This window comes from Mytilus trossulus, chromosome 1 (genome assembly GCF_036588685.1).
Source record: "Mytilus trossulus isolate FHL-02 chromosome 1, PNRI_Mtr1.1.1.hap1, whole genome shotgun sequence".
NCBI lineage: Eukaryota > Metazoa > Mollusca > Bivalvia > Mytilida > Mytilidae > Mytilus > Mytilus trossulus.
In genome coordinates, this window is record NC_086373.1 from 46,881,274 (window position 1) to 46,906,504 (window position 25,231).

The following is a 25,231-nucleotide window of genomic DNA, read 5'->3' on the forward strand; positions in this document are numbered from 1 at the left end:
TGAAGCGCGGGAATACAAATAACGGTCTATGGGCAGACAACTAGAAGAAATTAATTTCAATCTAATTCAGTTCCTTCAAACAGTTGAAATTACATTTATAAAATTTTAAAACGAGTAATTTTTCCTATCTATCTTATCGTAAATCCGGAAGTTCAAATTGTGTCCGTAAACGAGAATATTTACTCTATCCGAATACCAACTTTCACTTTCGCAAAAGCATCGTGCGAATAATACTGTGTTATGCAAAGCTAAAACTTAATTGCACCCATGTATGTAGGTAAGGATGTCAAGAGTCAATTTAATCAAGAAAGGAGGGAGAAACAAAGTGTACGCCATTAAATGTAAACGGCTTGAAGACGAAGTTAAACTGTTAAATATGTTGCTCAAGCCTCAAGTCAAGGAAGATATTTTGTCTTGGATACACGATTGTTTTGTTTATTTAAAGCATAAACTGCTGATTTCTTATACATGCTTTAAAATATCACACGGCTGTTCTGTTATGATATGTATACCAGTAAAATGAGACATACAAATTTATGTATGGCACTGGCAGGTTAGGGGTTACTACATGTACTAAGGGCATCATGAAGGCATAGTTAGAAGCATTTCATCTTTTCTTAAATTCTTACAATCCGCTTGAGAAGTGCTTATATATATATGAGAACATATTTTCATTAGTTAGACCTAAGCTTGAGTACCATGAGTACAGCTCTTGCATCTGGGACCCTCACAACAAAAATCAAATCAACCAAATTGAGATGGTCCAATGAAGAGATGCTCCCTTTACATGTAAAAGATATCACAATACCAGCTCGGTCTCAAATATGCTTGATCACTTACAGTGGCCTACATTAGAATTGAGATGTATACAAACAAGACTAGTGGTATTCTATAAGATCATACATCAACACATAGCAATCTACCCTAAAGATCTGTCACCGGGGAAACGAGGGTGACTTGTCCGGTGTGTAACAAGAGCCTGACTGAATGGCCTCTTGTTACTGAAACTGTGTGATGCACCTGATCACACAACGAAAGATTGCTCTGAATAACAATATGAACTATGACACTGAAACTCTGGTGAAAACTAACTACTGAGACTCTAGAACTAGCGATGAATAAACGAATAATTCAGCATGGAATACGAATACTTTTATTACAGATGGACTGTATTCAGTGTAAAGTCCTGAGTTCAAATCTTGCTTATAAAAATTATAAACAAGTATTTATACACAATTGAATTTACAAGTATAGACATAACAAATAACAATTAATTTGAGTAATATTGTTCACTGACAAAAAGATTAAACTATTTTTAGAACTTGAAGAATAAATATTAAATGATAATCTGATTATGACAATTAAGAACGTACATTATGAATAAGGTAAAATGTCACTAATTAGCTAACACTAACAGAGTATACCATGTCACTCAATGTTCAAACTGAGAATTAAATGCATATCAAAGCTAATTGATTTTAAGTCCTGGATACGAAATGTAAATAGAAACAAAATTATAAAATATGTTGAATAATAAAACACAGAGAATTAATGTCTACAATATCAAAATTGAGAATTTGATATTAACATGATTAAAGTCCTAAATATTAAATGCAGCTGCTTTTTCCTTGGTCACAGATCTTCTCGTTAAATCAGACAGTAGAACAAGACGTAAGCATATAAACCACTTTAAACCAATTCAAACAAATAAAGATGCTTACAAATTCTCATTTTATCCACATACAATAGTACAATGGAACCTACTTCCTACATCAGCAATCCTTTGTACAAATGTTGTATAACAGTCGACGGCTTCCAAGAGCAGATTTCTATATCTGTTCTTTCACAAATATTCTTAAAAACTGCATAAAAGAGGGACAAAAGATACCAAAGGGACAGTCTAACTCATATATCTAAAACAAACTGACAACGCCATGGCTAAAAATGAAAAAGACAAACAGAAAAACAATAGTACACATGACACAACATAGAAAACTAAAGAATAAACAACATGAACCCCACCAAAAACTAGGGGTGATCTCAGGTGCTCCGGAAGGGTAAGCAGATCCTGCTCCACATGCGGCAACCGTCGTGTTGCTTATGTGATTACAAATCCGGTAAATAGTCTAATTCGGTAGGTCAAATTCATGAAAGGGAAGGGGATTGTTGTTACGACGTAAGGAACATATCCGATATCATTTGTGAAACAGTTATTCCATAACGGTCAACCAACTCGTGATGGCGTCCGTAAAATTTACGAAGGGATGATTTCAACTTCACCATTTGGAACTCTTGGTTCAATAGCTTCCTTGTGAGCAGTAACCCTCTACCAAGAAAATCATGATAGGAAATGCAAGCACGGGAATATCGTATCAATTGGGACATAAGTTTTACCAAGAAATATACATAGGATACCAATCCACAAATTTTTTTTATTATTAAATCAGCCACGAATGCAACGGCACGTAAAAGTCAAAGTTTTGACTGAGTGTTGAAATATGAAGATAGATAGATAGATAGAGGATATCTACGGACTACCTATTAAATATTGGATATTTTACTACAGAGTTCTACTACTTTCTTTTTTTTTACTGCATATTTGACGCAATGTATTTTGTAAAATGTGCTTCACAAACCTGTAAATGCTGTAAAATTGCAGATGAAGGCATTTTTCCAGAAATTAAGAGTAGATTCAAATTATTGGTCATTAACCGTTCAAGTGCTTAGTTACCTCGTTGTAGTCACTGTTATATATATAAACATGATAAAGCTAATGTACATGTATTTATATATATCTGCACACCTCTAGAATAAAAATAAGAAACAGCTATTTTAGGCATGAAGGATTGATGATCATTATGCAATTAAAATATCTTCCATCTTTAATTGATTGCACTGTTATGCAAAAATATAATTATATGTTGTACAGGGTTACCCGAAAACACTTGTTTTTAGCACTGACCCTTAGTCAATTTATTCTCATAGTAAAGTAAAAAATTAACTGAACTCAGATACATCTTTTAAATGTTCACAATGGTGAATATGACATCTGCTCAAAATAAGAAACTCACAACTCTTGTGATGAAATAATCACTTTGCTGCCATTTTTTCCCCAACCAATAACAAAGGGAAATAATCCAAACATCAAAAATACCTGTTGAAAGATTAGTGGCTTTCAATAACTGCAAGTACTCTTGAATAGGTACTGTAAATTCAGAAATTATTGTGTGCAATTAATAATTACGATTTTTTAAGAATGGACAAAAATGCTAGATTAAATATTTCGATGTTAGGAAAATCTGCATACAGATATATGTATCAGATATCAGAATGTGAGTTCTTATTATTACAATACTCACTCAGTCGCATTATTCAAATTAATAAAAACCTCACAATAATTTCTTAATTTACAGCACTTTATTTTTTGCCTCAAGTGTTTAGTTAATTGAAGTTTGTGATTACTGGTTGATTTTATTTTCCGAATCCTCAATTCAACCACAGTTTCAATACTGCAACCAATTTAAGTACAAAGAAGGAAAATATCATACACCCATTTCAGTCTTATTATCATTTTTCAAATTTAGGTATTTATAATGACATCATTAATAAATAATTACATTTAAATAATGACTTACAAATCCAGTTTCTGTTTCAATTTAGTTAAATCATTTTGTGAAGAAGCTGCATGCAGGGCCCATTTGTGTTGCCCCAAAACATCTAATTTTAAAAGATATAAGATATAAGATGTGGTATAATTGCCAATGAGATAACTCTTCACAAGAGACCAAATAACACAGAAATTAACAACTATAAGTCCCTGTATGGCATTCAACAATGAGCAAAGCCCATATCACATAGTCAGCTATAAAAGGCCTTGAAATGAAAAATGTAAAACAATTCAAACTAGAAAACTAATGACCTAATAAATGAACAAAAAAATTAACGAAAACAAAGATCATTAATTTTGGCGGACACCACAAGATCAATTGTCTTAGACTTGGTTTTGGGAACTTCATCCAAATGTTTTTGTGGCTGAAGTTTGAGGAGATTTTATCCCATTTTTCAAATTGTTCAACTTTTTAGCTCAATGGGCCCGAAGGGCCAAGTGAGCTTTTCTCCTCACTTGGCGTCCGGCGTCCGTCGTCTGTCGTCCGACGTTAACATTTACAAAAATCTTCTCCTCTGAAACTACTGGGCCAAATTAAACCAAACTTGGCCACAATCATCATTGATGTATCTAGTTTAAAATTTGTGTTTTTTGACCCGGCCAACCAACCAAGATGGCCGCCATGGCTAAAAATAGAACATAGGGGTAAAATGCAGTTTTTGGCTTATAACTCAAAAACCAAAGCATTTAGAGCAAATCTGACAGGGATACAATTGTTTATCAGGTCAAGATCTATCTGCCCTGAAATTTTCAGATGAATCAGACAACCCATTGTTGGGTTGCTGCCCCTAAATTGGTAATTTTAAAGAAATTTTACTGTTTTTGGTTATTATCTTGAATATTATTATAGATGGAGATAAACTGTAAACAGCAATAATGTTCAGCAAAGTAAGATTTACAAATAAGTCAACATGACCAAAATGGTCAGTTGACCCCTTTAGGAGTTATTGCCCTTTATAGTAAATTTTTAACCATTTTTCGTAAATCTTTGTTAACTTTTACAAAAATCTTCTCCTCTGAAACTACTTGGCCAAATATTACCAAATATAGCCAGAATCATTATTAGGCTATTTAGTTTAAAAATTGTGTTATGTGACCTGGCAAACCAACCAAGATGGCCACTACGGCTAAAAATAGAACATAGGGGTAAAATGCAGTTTTTGGCTTATAACTCAAAAACCAAAGCATTTAGAGCAAATCTGACAAGGGGGTTAAATTTTTTATCAGGTCAAGACCTTCTGCCCTGAAATTTTTAGATGAATTGGACAACTTGTTGTTAGGTTGCTGCCCCTAAATTGGTAATTTTAAGGAAATTTTGCTGTTTTGGGTTATTATCTTGAATATTATTATAGATAGAGATAAATTGTAAACAGCAATAATGTACAGCAATTTAAGACTCAAAAATAAGTCAAAATGACCAAAATGGTCAATTGACCCCCTAAGAAGTTATTGTCCTATAAATCAATTTTTAACAATTTGTAAATTTTTACTAACATTTTCCACTGAATCTTCACGGACAAGTTCATTATAGATAGAGATAATTGTAAGCAGCAAGAATGTTCAGTAAAGTAAGATGTACAAACACATCACAATCACCTAAACACAATTTTGTCATGAACTGTCTGCTTCCTTTGTTTAATTCACATATACCAAGGTGAGCAACACAGGCTCTTTAGAGCCTCTAGTTTTTTTAATCTGACAAAAAAATTAAGTCAACATTTTACATAGATGATTGGTACATTCTCTGCTGCCTCATGGTTAATCAATCAAAACTGAAGTTTTCAAGAGTACATTTTGTACTTGGACATGTTGGAATCATAGTTAGTTAATATTCAATATAAATACAAGTATTCATTGAACAATATTGAAGCAATTTATAAACTTATTAAAATTAATTTTATTGATACTTTCAGGAATTTTGCACTGTAGACAACTATAGAAGATTGAGCCCACAAAACATTGACTTTATTAAAAGTAGGATCTGAATCAGCAGAAGAACAAAAATGTCAGACCCAGAAGCTGACAACTGCAAGGATATTCCAAATATGAGTAAAGGAGAAACAGATTTTACTGGTCTCCCAACTAACAAAATTACTGGGGATGATGCTCAAACATTGGAAACACAAATCCAAAAGAATATCACTAATTTGGAAGAAGTAAAAAATGAAAATGAATTATTTTATGATACTAAGAGTAATTTAGACTCAACTGGTAATGCCAAAGAGTACCAAGGTAATGAAACTTATTCAAAATTTCAATGTCATGAGATCAAAGAACCAAATGATGAAATGATTAAAGAAAGTTTAGTTTGTGGACTTTGTCAGCAATATCTTCAGGATCCAAAATTACTGCCATGTTTGCACACATTTTGTTTGAACTGCTTAGATAAAATGTGTTTTCCAGAAGAAGAAAATGAAACTAATAAAGATGCAGTTGAAGTGTCTGCTGCAGACGGGGTGAATGGGAATACAGATGATATTAAAGAGGTCTTGTCATGTGATCAATCCTTGACCGAAAAGGTAGATAACTCTGAGCAGAAGAAGTTGTTGGATATTAAAAACAATAAAAAAGATAAAAACAAAACTACTTCAGTTTTAGCTCCAAAAACAACCCATTGTCCAACATGCAAGGAAATCTTTGAAATTCCTGCAAAGGGCTTAGAGGAATTAATTTCCAATACAGTCTTTTCAAACATGATTAAGATCAGGGAGAAGTTAAATCAAACAAAACAGTGTGAAATTTGTAAACTTAGAAATGTTGTTGAAGAAGCCACTGCCTTCTGTAAAGATTGCAGTGACATGTTGTGCAAAAGCTGCTGGCAGAGTCATTCTTTTACTCGCTTTACTTTAAACCACAAGGTAGTTCCATTAGAAGAAATGAAAGACAAAGCCTTGGATGATGCCATAAGAAACAAGTCAAAACCAATGTGTTCTTTACATGAAGATGAACTGCTGAAATACTTTTGTTCAGATTGCAAATGTCTTGTATGCCGTGAATGTATTTTGCTGCATCATCAAGGGCATTCATGTATTTTGCCATCAGTTGCAGTAGATCCAAAGAAGAAAGAAATGGAAAGCTTAATTTATGGGTTTCATGGGCGGCTTGAAAGTTTGAGGAAAGATGAACATGAGGAATACGAAAGTCAGAATGATAGGGTAGCAGTTGCTGAGAATACTGAAATTGAAAAGATCAATTCATTTTTTCAGAAATTAGTGGATGCTGTTGAGAAAGAAAGAAAATCCGTCATTTCAAATACTAAGGCTGAATTTACTAGGCTAAAAACACAAAGTAAAAACAGAATTTCATGTAGTGAAAATATAGAAAAAAACATGACAAGTCTACATCCTGCATTACATATACTAACAAGTCAAGCCAGTGATGAGGAACTTTTGCAGATAGAACCAATGTTACACAACCGACTGGTACAGATGATCAACAAAGATATCAAACCTTATCCAGTTAGTTGGTATTCTCTGCCAGTGGCTGATGTAGTCAGTTCTTTGAAAATTTCATGTGGACAGGACCAAAATATAGACCTGTCATTGTTCAAAGTAACTGGACCAAAGCAAAAATTTGAACCCGCTGAATCTATACCAATTGAAAGTTCCTATGATGAGTTAGTTGAAATGAGAAAGATTAGGAGATTAACTTCTCAGCCTTTAAATGTCGAAGAGATTTCAAGTCCAGCTTCATCTAAAATACAACCTAAAGATAGTACTTTGAAAAAAAAGAATTTTGTGGATGCAACAGTATGGTCGCTACTTTCAGGAAACAGTGTTGGAAAAGAAGATCATGATTCAAAAAGTGACAGTGAATCATCAGACTCTTTGTGGGTTGATACATCCTCAATGACATCAGATAACCAAAATCCATCAGTGGGTAAGAAAAAGAAGAGCAGAGGAAAAAGGGGAGGCAAGAAAGCTCAAGGAGAAAGACAGAAAGTGGATGTTTTACAGAATAAGGTTCCAACTTCTTTCCCAAAGAATAAAGGAATTGTCAATGAACCCTTAAAAGGTCTCAAAATGAATCCTGAAATGCCTATCAATTTTGGCAACCCTTCAAATATGTATGGGCTCATGAATAATCCTGCTCAGAACATGCCAATCTCCCAGCCTACCTATAGGTATCCTACCACAGTTCCAATTCCATTGAATGTGCCACAAGTGTATGGGTCCGTGCCTAATTTGTATACTCCAGGACAAGGTTGTATCCAGTCACAGAAGCCTTCTTCAATGATGCAAAAAAGTCCCAAACAACAGAAAGAAAGCAGAAGTAGTTCTGGTTCATCAGAAGATAAATCAGTATCATCAACCAGTGCTGTTGCAGCTGCCATTGTAAAACCAAGTAAAGTTATTTCTTTGCAGCCAAAATGGCGACTGGATACAAAGCTTAGTTCTGATATCCATGAACCAAAGCTTAGAAGTGTGTATTGTCTCCAAAGTACCAGTGTTATTGTTTCTGATGTCAAAAATTCTAAAGTCAAGTTATTTACAACAAAAGGAGAATTTATCAAATGTTTTGATCTGAAAAATGTCAACCAAGCAATTTTTACTGCAAACTTATTGATTTATAGTGTAAAAAATCAAATTTGTGCCAAAAAAGAGGATGGAACAGAAATGAATCCACTAATTTTCAACAACACCCCTTTTAATTGTTTGGTAACTTGGTCTCCCAAAAATACTATTCTTGTATCAACCGGAGTAAAAATACGGCAGTATGCATGTAGGGTAGATGAAAACAGGGGAAATTTTGTAAAGACTTTAGATATTGGAATAGGCTGCAGTCAGATTCAGCAGATAGTTGATTTGAGATGTGATCATCAAGGCAAGAAGCTTGTGATTGTTGATGGAATTTCAAAGTCTGTGAGTGTTTTGGATATTGAAGGAAACCTGATGGGTAAGTTTTAAGAGGGGCGTAAAGGGGGGTATCTGCATGGAAGAACACGAAATAAAATTGCCATCATGGAGAAAAAAAATTGCCATTTCACGATGAATATTATAAAAAAAAATCTTGCACGTTGATCTATTTACCAATTTCATGAAACACAGTGAATAACGAACCTTTTTCACAACTACAAGTGAAATAAAAATGGCAAAACCCGTTTGCGCAAAAATAACCCTTTACCACCCTCTTTTAACCTATAAATTTTAAACATATAAATTAAAGATATTTGCCATGCTTTATACCAGAAGTTTTTTCAGCTTAATACTTGGATCAAAGAGCTATTACTGTGCATCCATTGACTATCTTTTATTTTCTGTCAGTGTCTGTTATTTTAAATTTAGATCTTCTCCTATAGACTACAAGGACTCTTTTAACAATTTAACCCAATTTATAAAAAAAAAAAACCCACAACATTTTATTTGACACTAAAAGATCAGCTTTATTTAAAACAACTAAAAATGAAACATTTCTGTACTGCAATTTCTTCGACTTGGTAATGGTGTTACTTCCAGGTTCATTTCCTGTCAAGAATAGACGTAATTACACTTGTATGCAAATTTGTCCGCCATTACGTAAAATTACACAGGTTCCCGTAAACTTTGACATCATAATTTAAAAATATTTGACGTCACAATTTAAAAGTAATTGTTGCTTGACGTCAAAAGGTGATTCGGAGTAGATCTAAGGTCATTCGGAGGCAAGATTCAGCTAAAAACCAAAAGTGTGAATACGTTTATTTTTTTTAATTATTTCAAAATATTCCATCGTACAAAATGTACTAAATTTTCACACATTTTCCATAAATATTCCTTTCAGAATTGGATGTTAGAAATTTTGCTTCGATATATCATGTATATAGAGAATGGTTTGGTGATTTAAAATAATATTACAATAGCTGATATTTTCGTTTGACAGATATCCAATAAGGTGGAGTCGACTGTATATTAATTACTTTGTCCCTCAATTTGTATGAAATTTTTTTTTTTTTTACTGTACTTTCCATTTAAATTAGAATTTTATCATTTTTAGGGACTTACAAGGAAGACAGTCCTGGTTGGAATCCAACTTCTGCCTGTTTTGACAAGAAGGGTTTGGTCTTTGTTACAGATGGTGGAGGAAATCGTCTCTTATATCTATCAGTCACTGCACAGTTTATCCAGCAATGGGATACTTGTCCTACTATCAACAAGCCATCATATGTTGCTACACATGTTTCTCAACCTTTATATATTATAGGCCATGACAGATATGTCCATGTCTATGATTATTCATATCTTTAGATTTTTCAACTTTCCCCAGGGGTCAGTGTAAAAAGTTTTGTCATCAGAAAGTATTCTGGTTACCTGTTAGGATTTCAGTTGATTATAGATCCAAAAATAGGATGACGTTTGTTTTTAAATATCTTATGTATTTTATTGTCATTACCATATCTTCTGTTTTTCTATTTTCTATTTTTCTCTCAAGAAGATCGACTTTCAATGAAATTTATCTTGAAGATTTACATCAGAAAAATAAGTTGCTTATATTATTATTTTTGAGTTATGTCCCTTAGAAAGGTTAACTACATTAAAATCAAAATAAACTGCAGTCCAGCTAACCATGATTTAAGCTTAAAAAAAGCAGGTAAGTAAATCGTCATTCCACAATTAATAAGCCTAATTTGTTTTCTATTGTTAATTTTATATATTCAATTAAATATTTATATATAATTAATTATTACAATTTACTTATAGGTTGTTTGGCGAAACACTACAATGAATATGGTATACTAAAGATAAGATAAGATAAGATAAGATTTATTTTATTAAAGTGTCACCATCCATTACAATATTAATATATATATATACACATAAAATCATAAGAACCCAACATTTATGTAAAAGGATGCCAGTCGAAAACGACTTATGAGACACTATCATTAAAACAAACATCTAATACATACATAAAAGGACAGCTTTGATACATTTAAAATGTATTTCGTAAATTAAAAAAATAAATAAAAAATAACAAAACATATATAATTTCTAGATGACATGTTTTCGTCGATAAGACATATGATAAAGGGAACTAGCTAAAAGAGGAACCATATTCTCATTACACATAAGATAAAGAAGTTTTTCAACATCACATAAATTCTCAAAATCAACATTTAAAAGACAGGCTTTGGCATATAATTCATGTCTGATATCAGAGTAAAAACAACAATTAAAAAGAAAGTGTTTTTCATCTTCAATTTGGCTACTATCACAAAAAATACATAAACGGTCTTGTAGAGGTTCTGGTGGTCTAGCATATCGACCTGTTTCAACTTTAAGTTGTAACGAACCAGCTCTGAATAGTGACAAAATACGTCGGTGGCATCTATTATTAACTACCTTTACATAAGGCTCCGTACCAATACAAGTTTTAAACAATCTATAAAATCTTAATTTGTTACCATTGACATTATTTTTATCATTCCATACTTCATGGTGCCAATATCTTTTTCAAAAGTTTGTATAGAGTCCCATACATTACTCATATTAATTTCATTTTCTACATTTATAATCAAACTATATTTACGAGCTAACTGTACAACTCTAGATATAATAATAAGTTATAATAACTCTTGAATTATAATATTTGTATTGATCACTTTCTAGAATGTATTAATGTCTTTATCATGTTTATATTCTCTATAATTATCAAGGACATGGAATTTAAACATAAAAATCCATTGTACATGCAAGGTAGTTTTAAGTGTTTTTATGATATGGTTGAATAAGGTTCTTAAAAAAAAGGAAATGACTCAGCAAAATTTTATGAGCCTGAAAGATAATTTTAGTAGAAATGATTTTTACAAGATCACTAAAAGTTTATTAAGAAACGTAAATAATTCACATCATAAAATAATATACAATTACCTTCTAAATTTCGCCATGATATAGCCTTTTTGTGCTAATGCAGCGTAAAGCAACCAACAATCAATCAATATAAATTTCAGTTTTCCATTTCGGCTTGCTGCATAGATATGAGGGAAAAGCTAATTTAATCTACTATTATTCAAAAGGCAAGATTTTTTCAAATTTGCTAATTTTATAATATTTATTTTTTTACATAAGGGAGCTACCATTTGATTTTTATGGGGGGGCTAGGTTATTTTATTTTTCTATCTATGCAGATATTTGTGAAGAAATTTTATAACATTTTGATTATATAACTTCCATTTGCCATTTTTCTTTAACATCTTAATTTTTTTCTTGAAAGAAATCTTAAGTTTTAATATGAGTACCATTCCTGTAAAAATGTAGCAACTTCCAATGATGTTGCTTCATCGATTCATCACATTCATACATTATCACCATTTGCTATGTCATTCATAATTAGTGTTGCAATACAAGTTGTAATATGTTATAAAACTTACTATATTTCCTGAATGTACATGTATGTTTGTAATTGTGTATGTAAAATAGGTTAGTTGAAGTACGAATATTTTAAGCTTGTCCATTGATATTATTCTTGTTGCATTCTGAATGATTATTTTTGTCGTAGATAGGAAGAAAATAAATTATATATATACTTTTTTTAACACTGCAGATATATGTATTGATGGTTTAGAGATAAGTGATTTTATCATTTTACAATCTCTGTATTAGAGAACCAATATGGTTGTGGTGGGGCGGTTGTGGTGTGATAAGTTTTACGGTCAGGCTTATGGAATTAACTGTGCGGTAGGAGGAACACTTGCTATAAGATAAGATAAGATAAGATAAGATATTTTATTTTCCAATTATGGGCCCCAAAGGGCATAAACATTACAACATCAATAATTTTTTTCATAATACAATACAAACAATGAGATAAAAAAAAAAAAAGTTAAACAAGAACTATTTAAGTTCTTAAAGAATACGTAGATAAAGAATCTATAGTATGTTTTTTTTTAATACTAATGCATTTTATTGCAAGTGTGGTTGATATAGATAACAAACAAGTAGCCCAAAAAGAAAAAAAAGGAAAAATAGATATCCACATATGTATAGTACACAAAAAGTTGGATCAATTAAATATATAATAATTAGCCAAAAAGAAAGTAGAAATTAAACATGTCCATGACTCATCCTGTGTCAGCAGCAAATAGGAAAGCATTATGGTTTCCTAAAGGCAGCTGACACCAGGGGGCGATACCTTATGGGCCATAGGCATGTAAAATGTGTGTAAATGTCTCTTTCCTACCTGTATCAAAAGCAAACAAGGAAGCATCATAGGTAACTTGAATGCAGTTGATACCAGGGGACGATGCCTCAAGGATATAAGAGAACATTTGAATAAATAATATATCTTAACAATTTTATTTTTTTTAATCGGCTAGTATGTTTGTGATATTCAGATGAATATAATTTTCTATGTCCAATCAAATGTATATACACACATAGATCTCCTTTAACTAATCTTCACTAAGGAAGATGTTTGTATATAAAATTACATATTATTTTAAGTAACTCAACATTTTCTACACTAAATAACCAGATAATTTTGCTTTGACTGTTCATATGATTAAAACAAGAATTATATTGTGCAATACTAGCTAACATACAATTTCTATCATCCTCAAATTTGTTACAATCAAATAGAAAATGAGCCTCATCTTCGACAGTATTGGAAGAACATTTATTACATATTCTGTTAATTCGGGGAATACCCTGATATCTACCTAATTCTATTTGTAATCTATGAGAAGATACACGTAATTTAGTAAAACTTCTTCTAAATTCAAAATTCTTGATCAATGTTAGATATTTTTCAAAACCAAAATTTGTTTTATATAAAAGGTAGGTTTTCAGTTTACTGTCTGAAAATTTATCTATTTGTTTTTTCCAACAGCTAATAAACAATATTGATAGCTTGGTTTGTATATATTTCTTAAATTTGTATAAGGATTCACAAAATGGAGCATTTATGGCATTTGTATAGTCAATACCAAGTATTTTAAAAACAACATTTATTGAACCATACCATGATGTTATATTCATGTGATGTAGTGTCTTTGATTGTGTATATGCCTCTTTTAATAGAGGAAAATTATCACCTAAATTCTCTAATCTATACCAGTACAATAACATTCCTTTTATAATATTAAAATATATTGGAAATCTTCCAAGTTCAGATAACACTGCAGCATTTGTTGTTTTCTTGTGTACCCCAAGTATAAATTTACAAAATTTTATATGAAGTTTCTCACAGGGTAAACCTGAATATAATTTTTCAAAAGATATATCTTCCTTCTTACATTTAGAGGAAAGAGAATTAAACATCCCCCATATTTCGCTACCATATAATAAAATAGGTTTTACAGTGTGGTCAAAAACATGAATACTTGTTTTTACATCAGGATTAAGTGATAAAAGATCTTTCCTTAATTTGAAATGAGCTTTCAGGGATTTTTTGTATAGTTCATTTTGAGCATAACTGAATGAACCAGATGAGCTTAAATATAAACCTAGGTATTTGTATTTTGAAACACATTCCAGATTTATATTCTGAAATGTGAATATCTGTTTTACATGTCTGCCTGCCTTGTTGAAAATCAGCACCTTTGTCTTATTAGTATTCACATTGAGACACCAATCTTTGCAAAATTTATCAAGCATTCCCAGCTTTTCTCGTAGTCCTTCAGCTGATGTAGATAATAAAACAATATCATCAGCATACATTAAACAATGTAGATCTTTGTCATTGACATTAACTGGGTCTCTAGTATCTGACAAATATCTGGGCAAATCATTTATGAATATCTTGAATAAATTCGGACTGAGGTTGTCACCTTGTTTGACTCCAATATCTAATGGGAAAAAATCACTTACTTGATTTTGAATTTTGACACATGATTTGCTAATTTCATACATACTTTTAATAAGGCCTTTTTTTTTTAATTAGTTGGTTTACGGATCCGCCGACCCGATTTTGTTTAAAAGTGAAATAAAATTAAAATTTTGATTTCGTGTTGTTTTTTATTCCGCCGACCCGATTTTTCGAGTGCTGTGAATAAAAAAATCTGAGGCGTTCCAAAACGTTTTGTCTGTGTCAATAAAGCGTTTGTAGTGAACGGCGTATTTTGAAAAGCTTCGAAATGACGCAGACGAATTCAAAAACCCAACGAGGGAGGACCATGGAGTCTGACGGCTTCATCTACTTTCAGTTGAATATTAACTTTGATGGTCAACGTACTGAGAGCACTTTTATCAAATGCAAACCTAAGCAAACAATCGGCGATGCCATATTCGACAATATGGCTGATGAAAATGTTGCCATTGTCAAGGTACAAACAAAATTATGCATCTGATTAGCCACTAGACATTAAACAACAATTGACCATCCATCCATCAAATGCAAAGCATATCAAGATAAGAGCTAAACTATTTCTCCTCCTCAACCCCTGTAATGTCATGAATGAACAGCATTTTTTTTTTTTTTTTTCCTCCGACTCAAATTTTTCAGAACAGTTATACATGAAAAAAAAAATCTAAGATTGCTATTTTATTTTTATTTTTTTTACCTCCTCCGACCCTAACCTTTGACACTAGTTGTCCATAAACCAACTAATTAAAAAAAAAAGGCCTAATGTTATAAAAATAAGACCCAGCCCCAATATCTAGTAATTTAATCTTGATCCCTGTATGTATAACAGTATCAAAAGCCTTCTGAAAATCAACAAAACAGGCAAACAGTCTACCTTCTTTTGAATTACAGTATTTGTTAATAAGACAGTTTAAAATAAACATATGATCTGCAGTTCTGGCTTTCCTTGTGAATCCAATTTGACTATCATGTATAATATTATGTTCCTGAAGAAATTTGTCCAGTCTTAGACTTAATATTCTATTAAAAAGCTTTCCAATTGCACTTGTTATTGTTATTCCTCTATAATTGTTAGGGTCACTTGTATCGTTGCTTTTTAAAATTGGTGTAATATAACCTTCAGCCCAAGATGTTGGGTATATACCTGAAGACAGACAAGTATTAAACATCTGTTGAAAACTTTTTAAAAGGAAAGTCTGTCCATTCTTTATCATATTATTACTAATGTTATCCAAGCCTGATGATTTATTGCATTTTAAGTGTGAAATGGCTTTGGATATTTCGGACTCAGTGATAACGGAGTCCAACTCGTTGAAACATTTTGAGTTTTCTAACTGTTTCAGTTTTTCACATAGCTCTGTATATCTACTTTGAAATTCACCTTTCAGTTGTGACAACTTTTGGAAATGTGATATCAAAGTTGATGGTTGTACTCCACATTTTTTTTTAGTTTCATTTTTTTCCTGTAGTTCATTAATTAAGTTCCAATACAGTTTTGGATTCTCTTCGTGCAAGGAGTCCAGCTGACTAATCAATGATTGTTTGTATTTATATTTCCTTAGTTTGGAGTGTTCAATATATACGAGGTGATAGGACGTGCCACTAGGATAGGTCAACTTTTTATACGACCACAAATTTTGAAAAAATTTTCGTCGTATATTGCTATCACGTTGGCGTCGTCGTCGTCGTCGTCGTCCGAATACTTTTAGTTTTCGCACTCTAACTTTAGTAAAAGTGAATATAAATCTATAAAATTTTATCACAAGGTTTATGACCACAAAAGGAAGGTTGGTATTGATTTTGGGAGTTTTGGTCCAAACATTTTAGGAATTAGGGGCCAAAAAGGGCCCAAATAAGCATTTTCTTGGTTTTCGCACTATAACTTATGTTTAAGTTTATAGAAATCTATGAAATTTTGACACAAGGTTTATGACCACAAAAGAAAGGTTGGGATTGATTTTGGGAGTTTTGGTTTCAACAGTGTAGGAATAAGGGGCCAAAAAAGGGCCCAAATAAGCATTATTCTTGGTTTTCGCACAATAACTTTAGTTTAAGTAAATAGAAAATAATGAAATTTAAACACAATGTTTATGACCACAAAAGGAAGGTTGGTATTGATTTTGGGAGTTAAGGTCCCAACAGTTTAGGAATTAGGGGCCAAAAAGGGACCCAAATAAGCATTTTTCTTGGTTTTCGCACCATAACTTTAGTATAAGTAAATAGAAATCTATGAAATTTAAACACAAGGTTTATGACCATAAAAGGAAGGTTGGTAATGATTTTGGGAGTTTTGCTACTAACAGTTTAGGAATAAGGGGCCCAAAGGGTCCAAAATTAAACTTTGTTTGATTTCATCAAAATTGAATAATTGGGGTTCTTTGATATGCCGAATCTAACTGTGTATGTAGGTTTTTTAACTTTTGGTCCCGTTTTCAAATTGGTCTACATTAAGGTCCGAAGGGTCCAAAATTAAACTTCGTTTGATTTTGACAAAAAATTAATCGGTTGGGTTCTTTGATATGCTGAATCTAAAAATGTACTTAGATTCTTGATTATCGGCCCAGTTTTCAAGTTGGTCCAAATCGGGGTCCAAAATTAAACTTTGTTTGATTTCATCAAAAATTGAATAAATGGGGTTCTTTGATATGCCAAATCTAACTGTGTATGTAGATTCCTCATTTTTATACGACCGCAAATTTTGAAAAAAATTTCGTCGTATATTGCTATCACGTTGGCGTCGTCGTCGTCGTCGTCGTCGTCGTCGTCGTCCGAATACTTTTAGTTTTCGCACTCTAACTTTAGTAAAAGTGAATAGAAATCTATGAAATTTTAACACAAGGTTTATGACCATAAAAGGAAGCCTGGTATTGATTTTGGGAGTTTTGGTCCCAACATTTTAGGAATTAGGGGCCAAAAAGGGCCCAAATAAGCAATTTCTTGGTTTTCGCACTATAACTTTAGTTTAAGTTAATAGAAATCTATGAAATTTTGACACAAGGTTGATGACCACAAAAGAAAGGTTGGGATTGATTTTGGGAGTTTTGGTTTCAACAGTTTAGGAATTAGGGGCCAAAAAAGGGCCCAAATAAGCATTATTCTTAGTTTTCGCACAATAACTTTAGTTAAAGTAAATAGAAATCAATGAAATTTAAACACAATGTTTATGGCCACATAAGGAAGGTTGGTATTGATTTTGGGAGTTTTGGTCCCAACAGTTAAGGAAAAATGGGCCCAAAGGGTCCAAAATTAAACTTTGTTTGATTTCATCAAAATTGAATAATTGGGGTTCTTTAATATGCCGAATCTAACTGTGTATGTAGGTTCTTAATTTTTGGTCCCGTTTTCAAATTGGTCTACATTAAGGTCCAAAGGGTCCAAAATTAAACTTAGTTTGATTTTAACAAAAATTGAAACCTTGGGGTTCTTTGATATGCTGAATCTAAAAATGTACTTAGATTTTTGATTATTGGCCCAGTTTTCAAGTTGGCCCAAATCGAGGTCCAAAATTAAACATAGTTTGATTTCATCAAAAATTGAATAATTGGGGTTCTTTGATATGCCAAATCTAACTGTGAATGTAGATTCTTAATTTTTGGTCCAGTTTTAAAATTGGTCTAAATTAAAGTGCAAAGGGTCCAAAATTAAACTAAGTTTGATTTTAACAAAAATTAAATTCTTGGGCCTCTTTGATATGCTGAATCTAAACATGTACTTAGATTTTTGATTATGGGCCCAGTTTTCAAGTTGGTCCAAATCAGGATCTAAAATTATTATATTAAGTATTGTGCAATAGCAAGTCTTTTCAATTGCGCACAGTATTGTGCAATGGCAAGAAATATCTAATTTCACAATATTGTGAAATTGCTAATTTTTTTTTAATTAAGAGTTATCTTTCTTTGTCCAGTATAGTAAGCAAGAAATATCTGCAAGAATTTTTTTTAATTGGAGTTATCTTTCTTTGTCCAGAATCAACTTAAATCTTTGTTATATACAATATACAATGTATATTCACTTTTTACTACCAACTGATAAATTTAAATAATCTTTACCATTCAGTGATAACAAGCAGTTTTTTTACATCTTAATATTTTATGATGTATTTAAATGAGTAGTAATTGTTGCAAACTCCATTAGAATATTTTAATTGAAGTTAGTTTTGGAATAAGGGAAAGGGGGATGTGATTAAAAAATTGGGTTCAATTTTTCTCATTTGAAATTTCATAAATAAAAAGAAAATTTCTTCAAACATTTTTTTGAGAGGATTAATATTCAACAGCATAGTGAATTGCTCTTAGAGAAAACAAAAATTTTAAGTTCATTTGAATACATTCATTCTGTGTCAGAAACCTATGCTGTGTCAACTATTTAATCACAATCCAAATTTAGAGCGGAATCCAGCTTGAATGTTGTGTCAATACTTGCCCCAACCGTTCAGGGTTCAACCTCTGCGGTCGTATAAAGCTACGCCCTGCGGAGCATCTGGTTGGTCTTATTTTCAAATTGGTCTACATTAAAGTCCAAAGGGTCCAAAATTAAACTTAGTTTGATTTTAACAAAAATTGAAATCTTGGGGTTCTTTGATATGCTGAATCCAAACATGTACTTAGATTTTTGATTATGGGTCCAGTTTTCAAGTTGGTCCAAAACAGGATCTAAAATTATATTAAGTTTTGTGCAATAGCAAGTCTTTTCAATTGCACAGTATTGCGCAATGGCAAGAAATATCTTATTGCAAAATATTGTGAAATAGCAATTTTGTTTTTAATTAGAGTTATCTTTCTTTGTCCAGAATAGTTAGCAAGAAATATCTAATTGTAAGAATTTTTATACGACCGCAAATTTTGAAAAAAATTTCGTCGTATATTGCTATCACGTTGGCGTCGTTGTCGTCCCAATACTTTTAGTTTTCGCACTCTAACTTTAGTAAAAGTGAATAGAAATCTATGAAATTTTAACACAAGGTTTATGACCATAAAAGGAAGGTTGGTATTGATTTTGGGAGTTTTGGTCCCCACATTTTAGGAATTAGGGGCCAAAAAGGGCCCAAATAAGCATTTTCTTGGTTTTTGCACTATAACTTTAGTTAAAGTTAATAGAAATCTATGAAATTTTGACACAAGGTTTGTGACCACAAAAGAAAGGTTGGGATTGATTTTGGGAGTTTTGGTTTCAACAGTTTAGGAATAAGGGGCCAAAAAAGGGCCCAAATAAGCATTATTCTTGGTTTTCGCACAATAACTTTAGTTTAAGTAAATAGAAATCAATGAAATTTAAACACAATGCTTATGACCACAAAAGGAAGATTGGTATTGATTTTGGGAGTTTAGGTCCCAACAGTTTAGGAATTAGGGGCCAAAAAGGGACCCAAATAAGCATTTTTCTTGGTTTTCGCACCATAACGTTAGTATAAGTAAATAGAAATCTATGAAATTTAAACACAAGGTTTATGACCATTAAAGGAAGGTTGGTATTGATTTTGGGAGTTTTGGTCCCAACAGTTTAGGAAAAAGGGGCCCAAAGGGTCCAAAATTAAACTTTGTTTGATTTCATCAAAATTGAATAATTGGGGTTCTTTGATATGCTGAATCTAACTGTGTATGTAGATTCTTAACTTTTGGTCATGTTTTCAAATTGGTCTACATTAAGGTCCAAAGGGTCCAAAATTAAACTTAGTTTGATTTTGACAAAAAATGAATTTTTGATATGTTGAATCTAAAAATGTACTTAGATTCTTGATTATTGGCCCAGTTTTCAAGTTGGTCCAAATCTGGGTCCAAAATTAAACTTTATTTGATTTCATCAAAAATTGAATAAATGGGGTTCTTTGATATGCCAAATCTAACTGTGTATGTAGATTCTTCATTTTTGGTCCCGTTTTCAAATTGGCCTACATGAAGGTCCAAAGGGTCCAAAATGAAACTAAGTTTGATTTTAACAAAAATTAAATTCTTGGGCCTCTTTGATATGCTGAATCTAAACATGTACTTAGATTTTTGATTATGGGCCCAGTTTTCAAGTTGGTCCAAATCAGAATCTAAAATTATTATATTATGTATTGTACAATAGCAAGTCTTTTCAATTGCACAGTATTGTGCAATGGCAAGAAATATCTAATTTCACAATATTGTGAAATAGCAAAATTTTTTTTTTAATTAGAGTTATCTTTCTTTGTCCAGAATAGTAAGCAAGAAATATCTTATTGCAAGATTTTTTTTTAATTGGAGTTATCTTTCTTTGTCCAGAATCAACTTAAATCTTTGTTATATACAATATACAATGTATATTCACTTTTTACTACCAACTGATAAATTTAAATAATCTTTACCATTCAGTGATAACAAGCAGTTTTTTTACATCTTAATATTTTATGATGTATTTAAATGAGTAGTTATTGTTGCAAACTCAATTAGAATATTTTAATTGAGATTAGTTTTGGAATAAGGGAAAGGGGGATGTGATTAAAAAATTGGGTTAAATTTTTTTCATTTGAAATTTCATAAATAAAAAGAAAATTTCTTCAAACATTTTTTTGAGAGGATTAATATTCAACAGCATAGTGAAAAAAATGCTCTAAGAGAAAACAAAAATTTTAAGTTCATTAGAACACATTCATTCTATGTCAGAAACCTATGCTGTGTCAACTATTTAATCACAATCCAAATTTAGAGCTGAATCCAGCTTGAATGTTGTGTCCATACTTGCCCCAACCGTTCAGGGTTCAACCTCTGCGGTCGTATAAAGCTACGCCCTGCGGAGTATCTGGTTCAGCTTGAAATGAAAATTTCAATAGAGTTTTCATTACAAACATTTTATATGAAAAGTACTGTAACCTTTTTTGATGTTATGGCTGTGTTTTTATACACAAATTTCCCCTCTTTTGACACTTTGGTATTCCACTTCTCCAACACACCACACACTAAACCCAACCAATATTGGAAAAGGTTACATGTTTTGCCTATGCATTATATTAAAAGGTAAACATTTTTAATATCTAAATCATATGAAAGGGTAGAGTAACAGAACCCCAGTGGCACACCCTATCAATTAGTAATTGAAGTGCACACCCCTCCCCCACCTCGAGGGAATTAATTTGTAGAAAGTGTTGGTCCACTTATTAATTGAAGGTATGGGGCTAGTATACTAAGGAAAATTGTAAAGATTACAGGGTTATGGCAAAAGGTATAAGATATTTTTTGATTGAGGGTAGGATTTTTGCAATGGCTCTAGGTTTATCATAATGGAAATGCAAAAATGGTAGAATGGTCTTGATTTATATTAAAGTTAAATCTAATTAATTATGGTTATTAAATATTGATATGAATTAATGATGAAATAAATATTGTGTGATTGTTCCAATGTCAGGAACTTAGTGTTTATAATTATTGCTTTTTGATAATAAATATCTATTTGAATTTTTGTTGTTGTTTAAAAATAATTTCTGTTTAAATAAATTGATTATTGTGTTTTTATTGCAATTTACCTATCTGCCTTACTTAATTTGCTTTCATCTGTATAGCATCATTATTTGATTTCAAATTTGAAGAGACTATTTTGTTGTGCCCAAAGGACAAACACCTATAATCAGTTCACAGTAATATTCTAATTAGATGTGGTATTATTGCTGATGAAACAACTATCAATACAGACCATAGGATAAAGATGCTAACACTTTTATGTCACCATACAGCCTTCAACGCTAGTTCATGTTTGTAAAAATAAAACAGTTCTACTGAATAAGATAAAGACCTGCTTTATAATATACAACAAATAAGAGCCTTAAACAGACAGCAATCACTGTAAATCAGGTTCCTTGATTAGAACAGACATAACACTAGAACAGTGAAAGAGACACCTCCAAATTAATCTGCATTGTGTTAAAGTTTCATCACATTTGAACTAGTCCAAGTAAACTTAGAAGTTATAAAGGGACCTAACTTGAAAATGTTGAAACCTGACACCACTCAAATTGGAACTTGATCTATTGTTGGTGGTAATGAGGATTGTGTACAAGTTTCACAGCAGTTGTTTAAGGCTTAGTAATATTTGAGTGTGGAAAAAGCACTATTTCAACGATTTTTCATTTATAAAGAGACACAACTCAAGAACATAAATGACGACACCTAAATCCCAAAATGATCTGATGGTAATAAGCATTGTAAGATTCATAATATTTTGGCAAGGCAAACTAAAGTTATAGAGTAGAAACCAAAATTTGGGATGTACAGAAATACAAGGGATAGCTTACCTCCCTGCTACTAGGGGTACAATGGCATGGTGAAAGTTTTATTGAAATCTATTAAGGAAAAGGGAGCAATAAACACAAAAATCACCACACCTAGTATCCAGATTATATTAATACACTGCTATTAGACTTGAAATGACAGTTTGAATAGAAAATCACTGAGATTGTGTGCTAGACTCCATTCTTAGGACTTTCAGTTTCTATTCTGATGAAGTTGATTCTCTCAAGGCATTCAGGCTTTCTCAACGAATAACAACAGACCACCATGAAATAGCACGTTAGTACTGAAAGTGAATTTAAACCCAAAGTAATGAACAAGATGCTGGGCAAGAAATTAGATGAGTGAATTCATATACAACTGCATACCAAATATAATTGATCTTTGTTAGAAAATCTAAAACCTAACATAGAATTGGAACCAAAGTTGTTTTTGACAGAGCTAATAAATGGCTGATAGCTTGCTTTTCTCATGTCCAACTAAACTGTTTAGAGACACAAAAAGAAATGGCTTAAAATGTCTCATATCTAAATAGAATAGACTATTCAGGACATTGGTCATGATACATGAGAAGCAAGCTAGCTATCATTTAAATTTTACCTTTTCATTTTAGTGAAGATTTTTTTACTTGGTAGTTAAATGACCACCTGTTGATGAGCTCCCAAAATAATATACCAATTGTACAATTTAAATGGACAAAATGTGTTGACAATTTTTATACGACCGCAAATTTTGAAAAAATTTTCGTCGCATATTGCTATCACGTTTTCGTCGTCGTCGTCGTCGTCGTCGTCGTCCGAATACTTTTAGTTTTCGCACTCTAACTTTAGTAAAAGTGAATAGAAATCTATGAAATTTTAACACAACGTTTATGACCATAAAAGGAAGGCTGGTATTGATTTTGGGAGTTTTGGTCCCAACATTTTAGGAATTAGGGGCCAAAAAGGGCCCAAATTAGCATTTTTTTGGTTTTCGCACTATAACTTTAGTTTAAGTTAATAGAAATCTATGAAATTTTGACACAAGGTTTATGACCACAAAAGAAAGGTTGGGATTGATTTTGGGAGTGTTGGTTTCAACAGTTTAGGAATTAGGGGTCAAAAAAGGGCCCAAATAAGCATTATTCTTGGTTTTCGCACAATAACTTTAGTTTAAGTAAATAGAAATCAATGAAATTTAAACACAATGTTTATGACCACAAACGGAAGGTTGGTATTGATTTTGGGAGTTTAGGTCCCAACAGTTTAGGAAAAAGGGGCCAAAAAGGGACCCAAATAAGCATTTTTCTTGGTTTTTGCACCATAACGTTAGTATAAGTAAATAGAAATCTATGAAATTTAAACACAAGGTTTATGACTATAAAAGGAAGGTTGGTATTAATTTTTGGAGTTTTGGTCCCAACAGTTAAGGAAAAAGGGGCCCAAAGGGTCCAAAATTAAACTTTGTTTGATTTCATCAAAATTGAATAATTGGGGTTCTTTAATATGCCGAATCTAGATGTGTATGTAGATTCTTAATTTTTGGTCCCGTTTTCAAATTGGTCTACATTAAGGTCCAAAATGTCCAAAATTAAACTTAGTTTGATTTTAACAAAAATTGAAACCTTGGGGTTCTTTGATATGCTGAATCTAAAAATGTACTTAGATTTTTGATTATGGCCCAGTTTTCAAGTTGGCCCAAATCGAGGTCCAAAATTAAACATTGTTTGATTTCATCAAAAATTGAATAATTGGGGTTCTTTGATATGCCAAATCTAACTGTGTATGTAGATTCTTAATTTTTGGTCCAGTTTTAAAATTGGTCTAAATTAAAGTGCAAAGGGTCCAAAATTAAACTAAGTTTGATTTTAACAAAAAATTAAATACTTGGGACTCTTTGATATGCTGAATCTAAACATGTACTTAGATTTTTGATTATGGGCCCAGTTTTCAAGTTGGTCCAAATCAGGATCTAAAATTATTATATTAAGTATTATGCAATAGCAAGTCTTTTCAATTGCACAGTATTGTGCAATGGCAAGAAATATCTAATTTCACAATATTGTGAAATAGCCAATTTTTTTTAATTAAGAGTTATCTTTCTTTGTCCAGTATAGTAAGCAAAAAATATCTGCAAGAATTTTTTTTAATTGGAGTTATCTTTCTTTGTCCAGAATTAACTTAAATCTTTGTTATATACAATATACAATGTATATTCACTTTTTACTACCAACTGATAAATTTAAATAATCTTTACCATTCAGTGATAACAAGCAGTTTTTTTTATATCTTAATATTTTATGATGTATTTAAATGAGTAGTAATTGTTGCAAACTCCATTAGAATATTTTAATTGAAATTAGTTTTGGAATAAGGGAAAGGGGGATGTGATTAAAAAATTGGGTTCAATTTTTCTCATTTGAAATTTCATAAATAAAAAGAAAATTTCTTCAAACATTTTTTAGAGAGGATTAATATTCAACAGCATAGTGAATTGCTCTAAGAGAAAACAAAAATTTTAAGTTCATTTGAATACATTCATTCTGTGTCAGAAACCTATGCTGTGT

General features: G+C 31.7%; 1 protein-coding gene across 2 annotated transcripts; it reads left to right on the forward strand.

Annotated features, from left to right (window-relative positions):
- The first annotated feature begins 170 nt into the window (after positions 1–170).
- LOC134725750 (uncharacterized) lies at positions 171–15,490 on the forward strand. 2 transcript variants are annotated; one of them, XM_063589846.1, is made up of 3 exons: positions 171–277; positions 5,581–8,563; positions 9,641–15,490. In XM_063589846.1, exons 2-3 carry the CDS (start codon positions 5,671–5,673, stop codon positions 9,889–9,891), a joined length of 3,144 nt encoding a protein of 1,047 aa, XP_063445916.1. In that variant the 5' UTR covers positions 171–277; positions 5,581–5,670; the 3' UTR covers positions 9,892–15,490. The 2 variants fall into 2 exon arrangements, with proteins under 2 accessions (XP_063445916.1, XP_063445927.1); XM_063589857.1 differs by having other exon boundaries at positions 196–269.
- Positions 15,491–25,231: the final 9,741 nt, after the last annotated feature.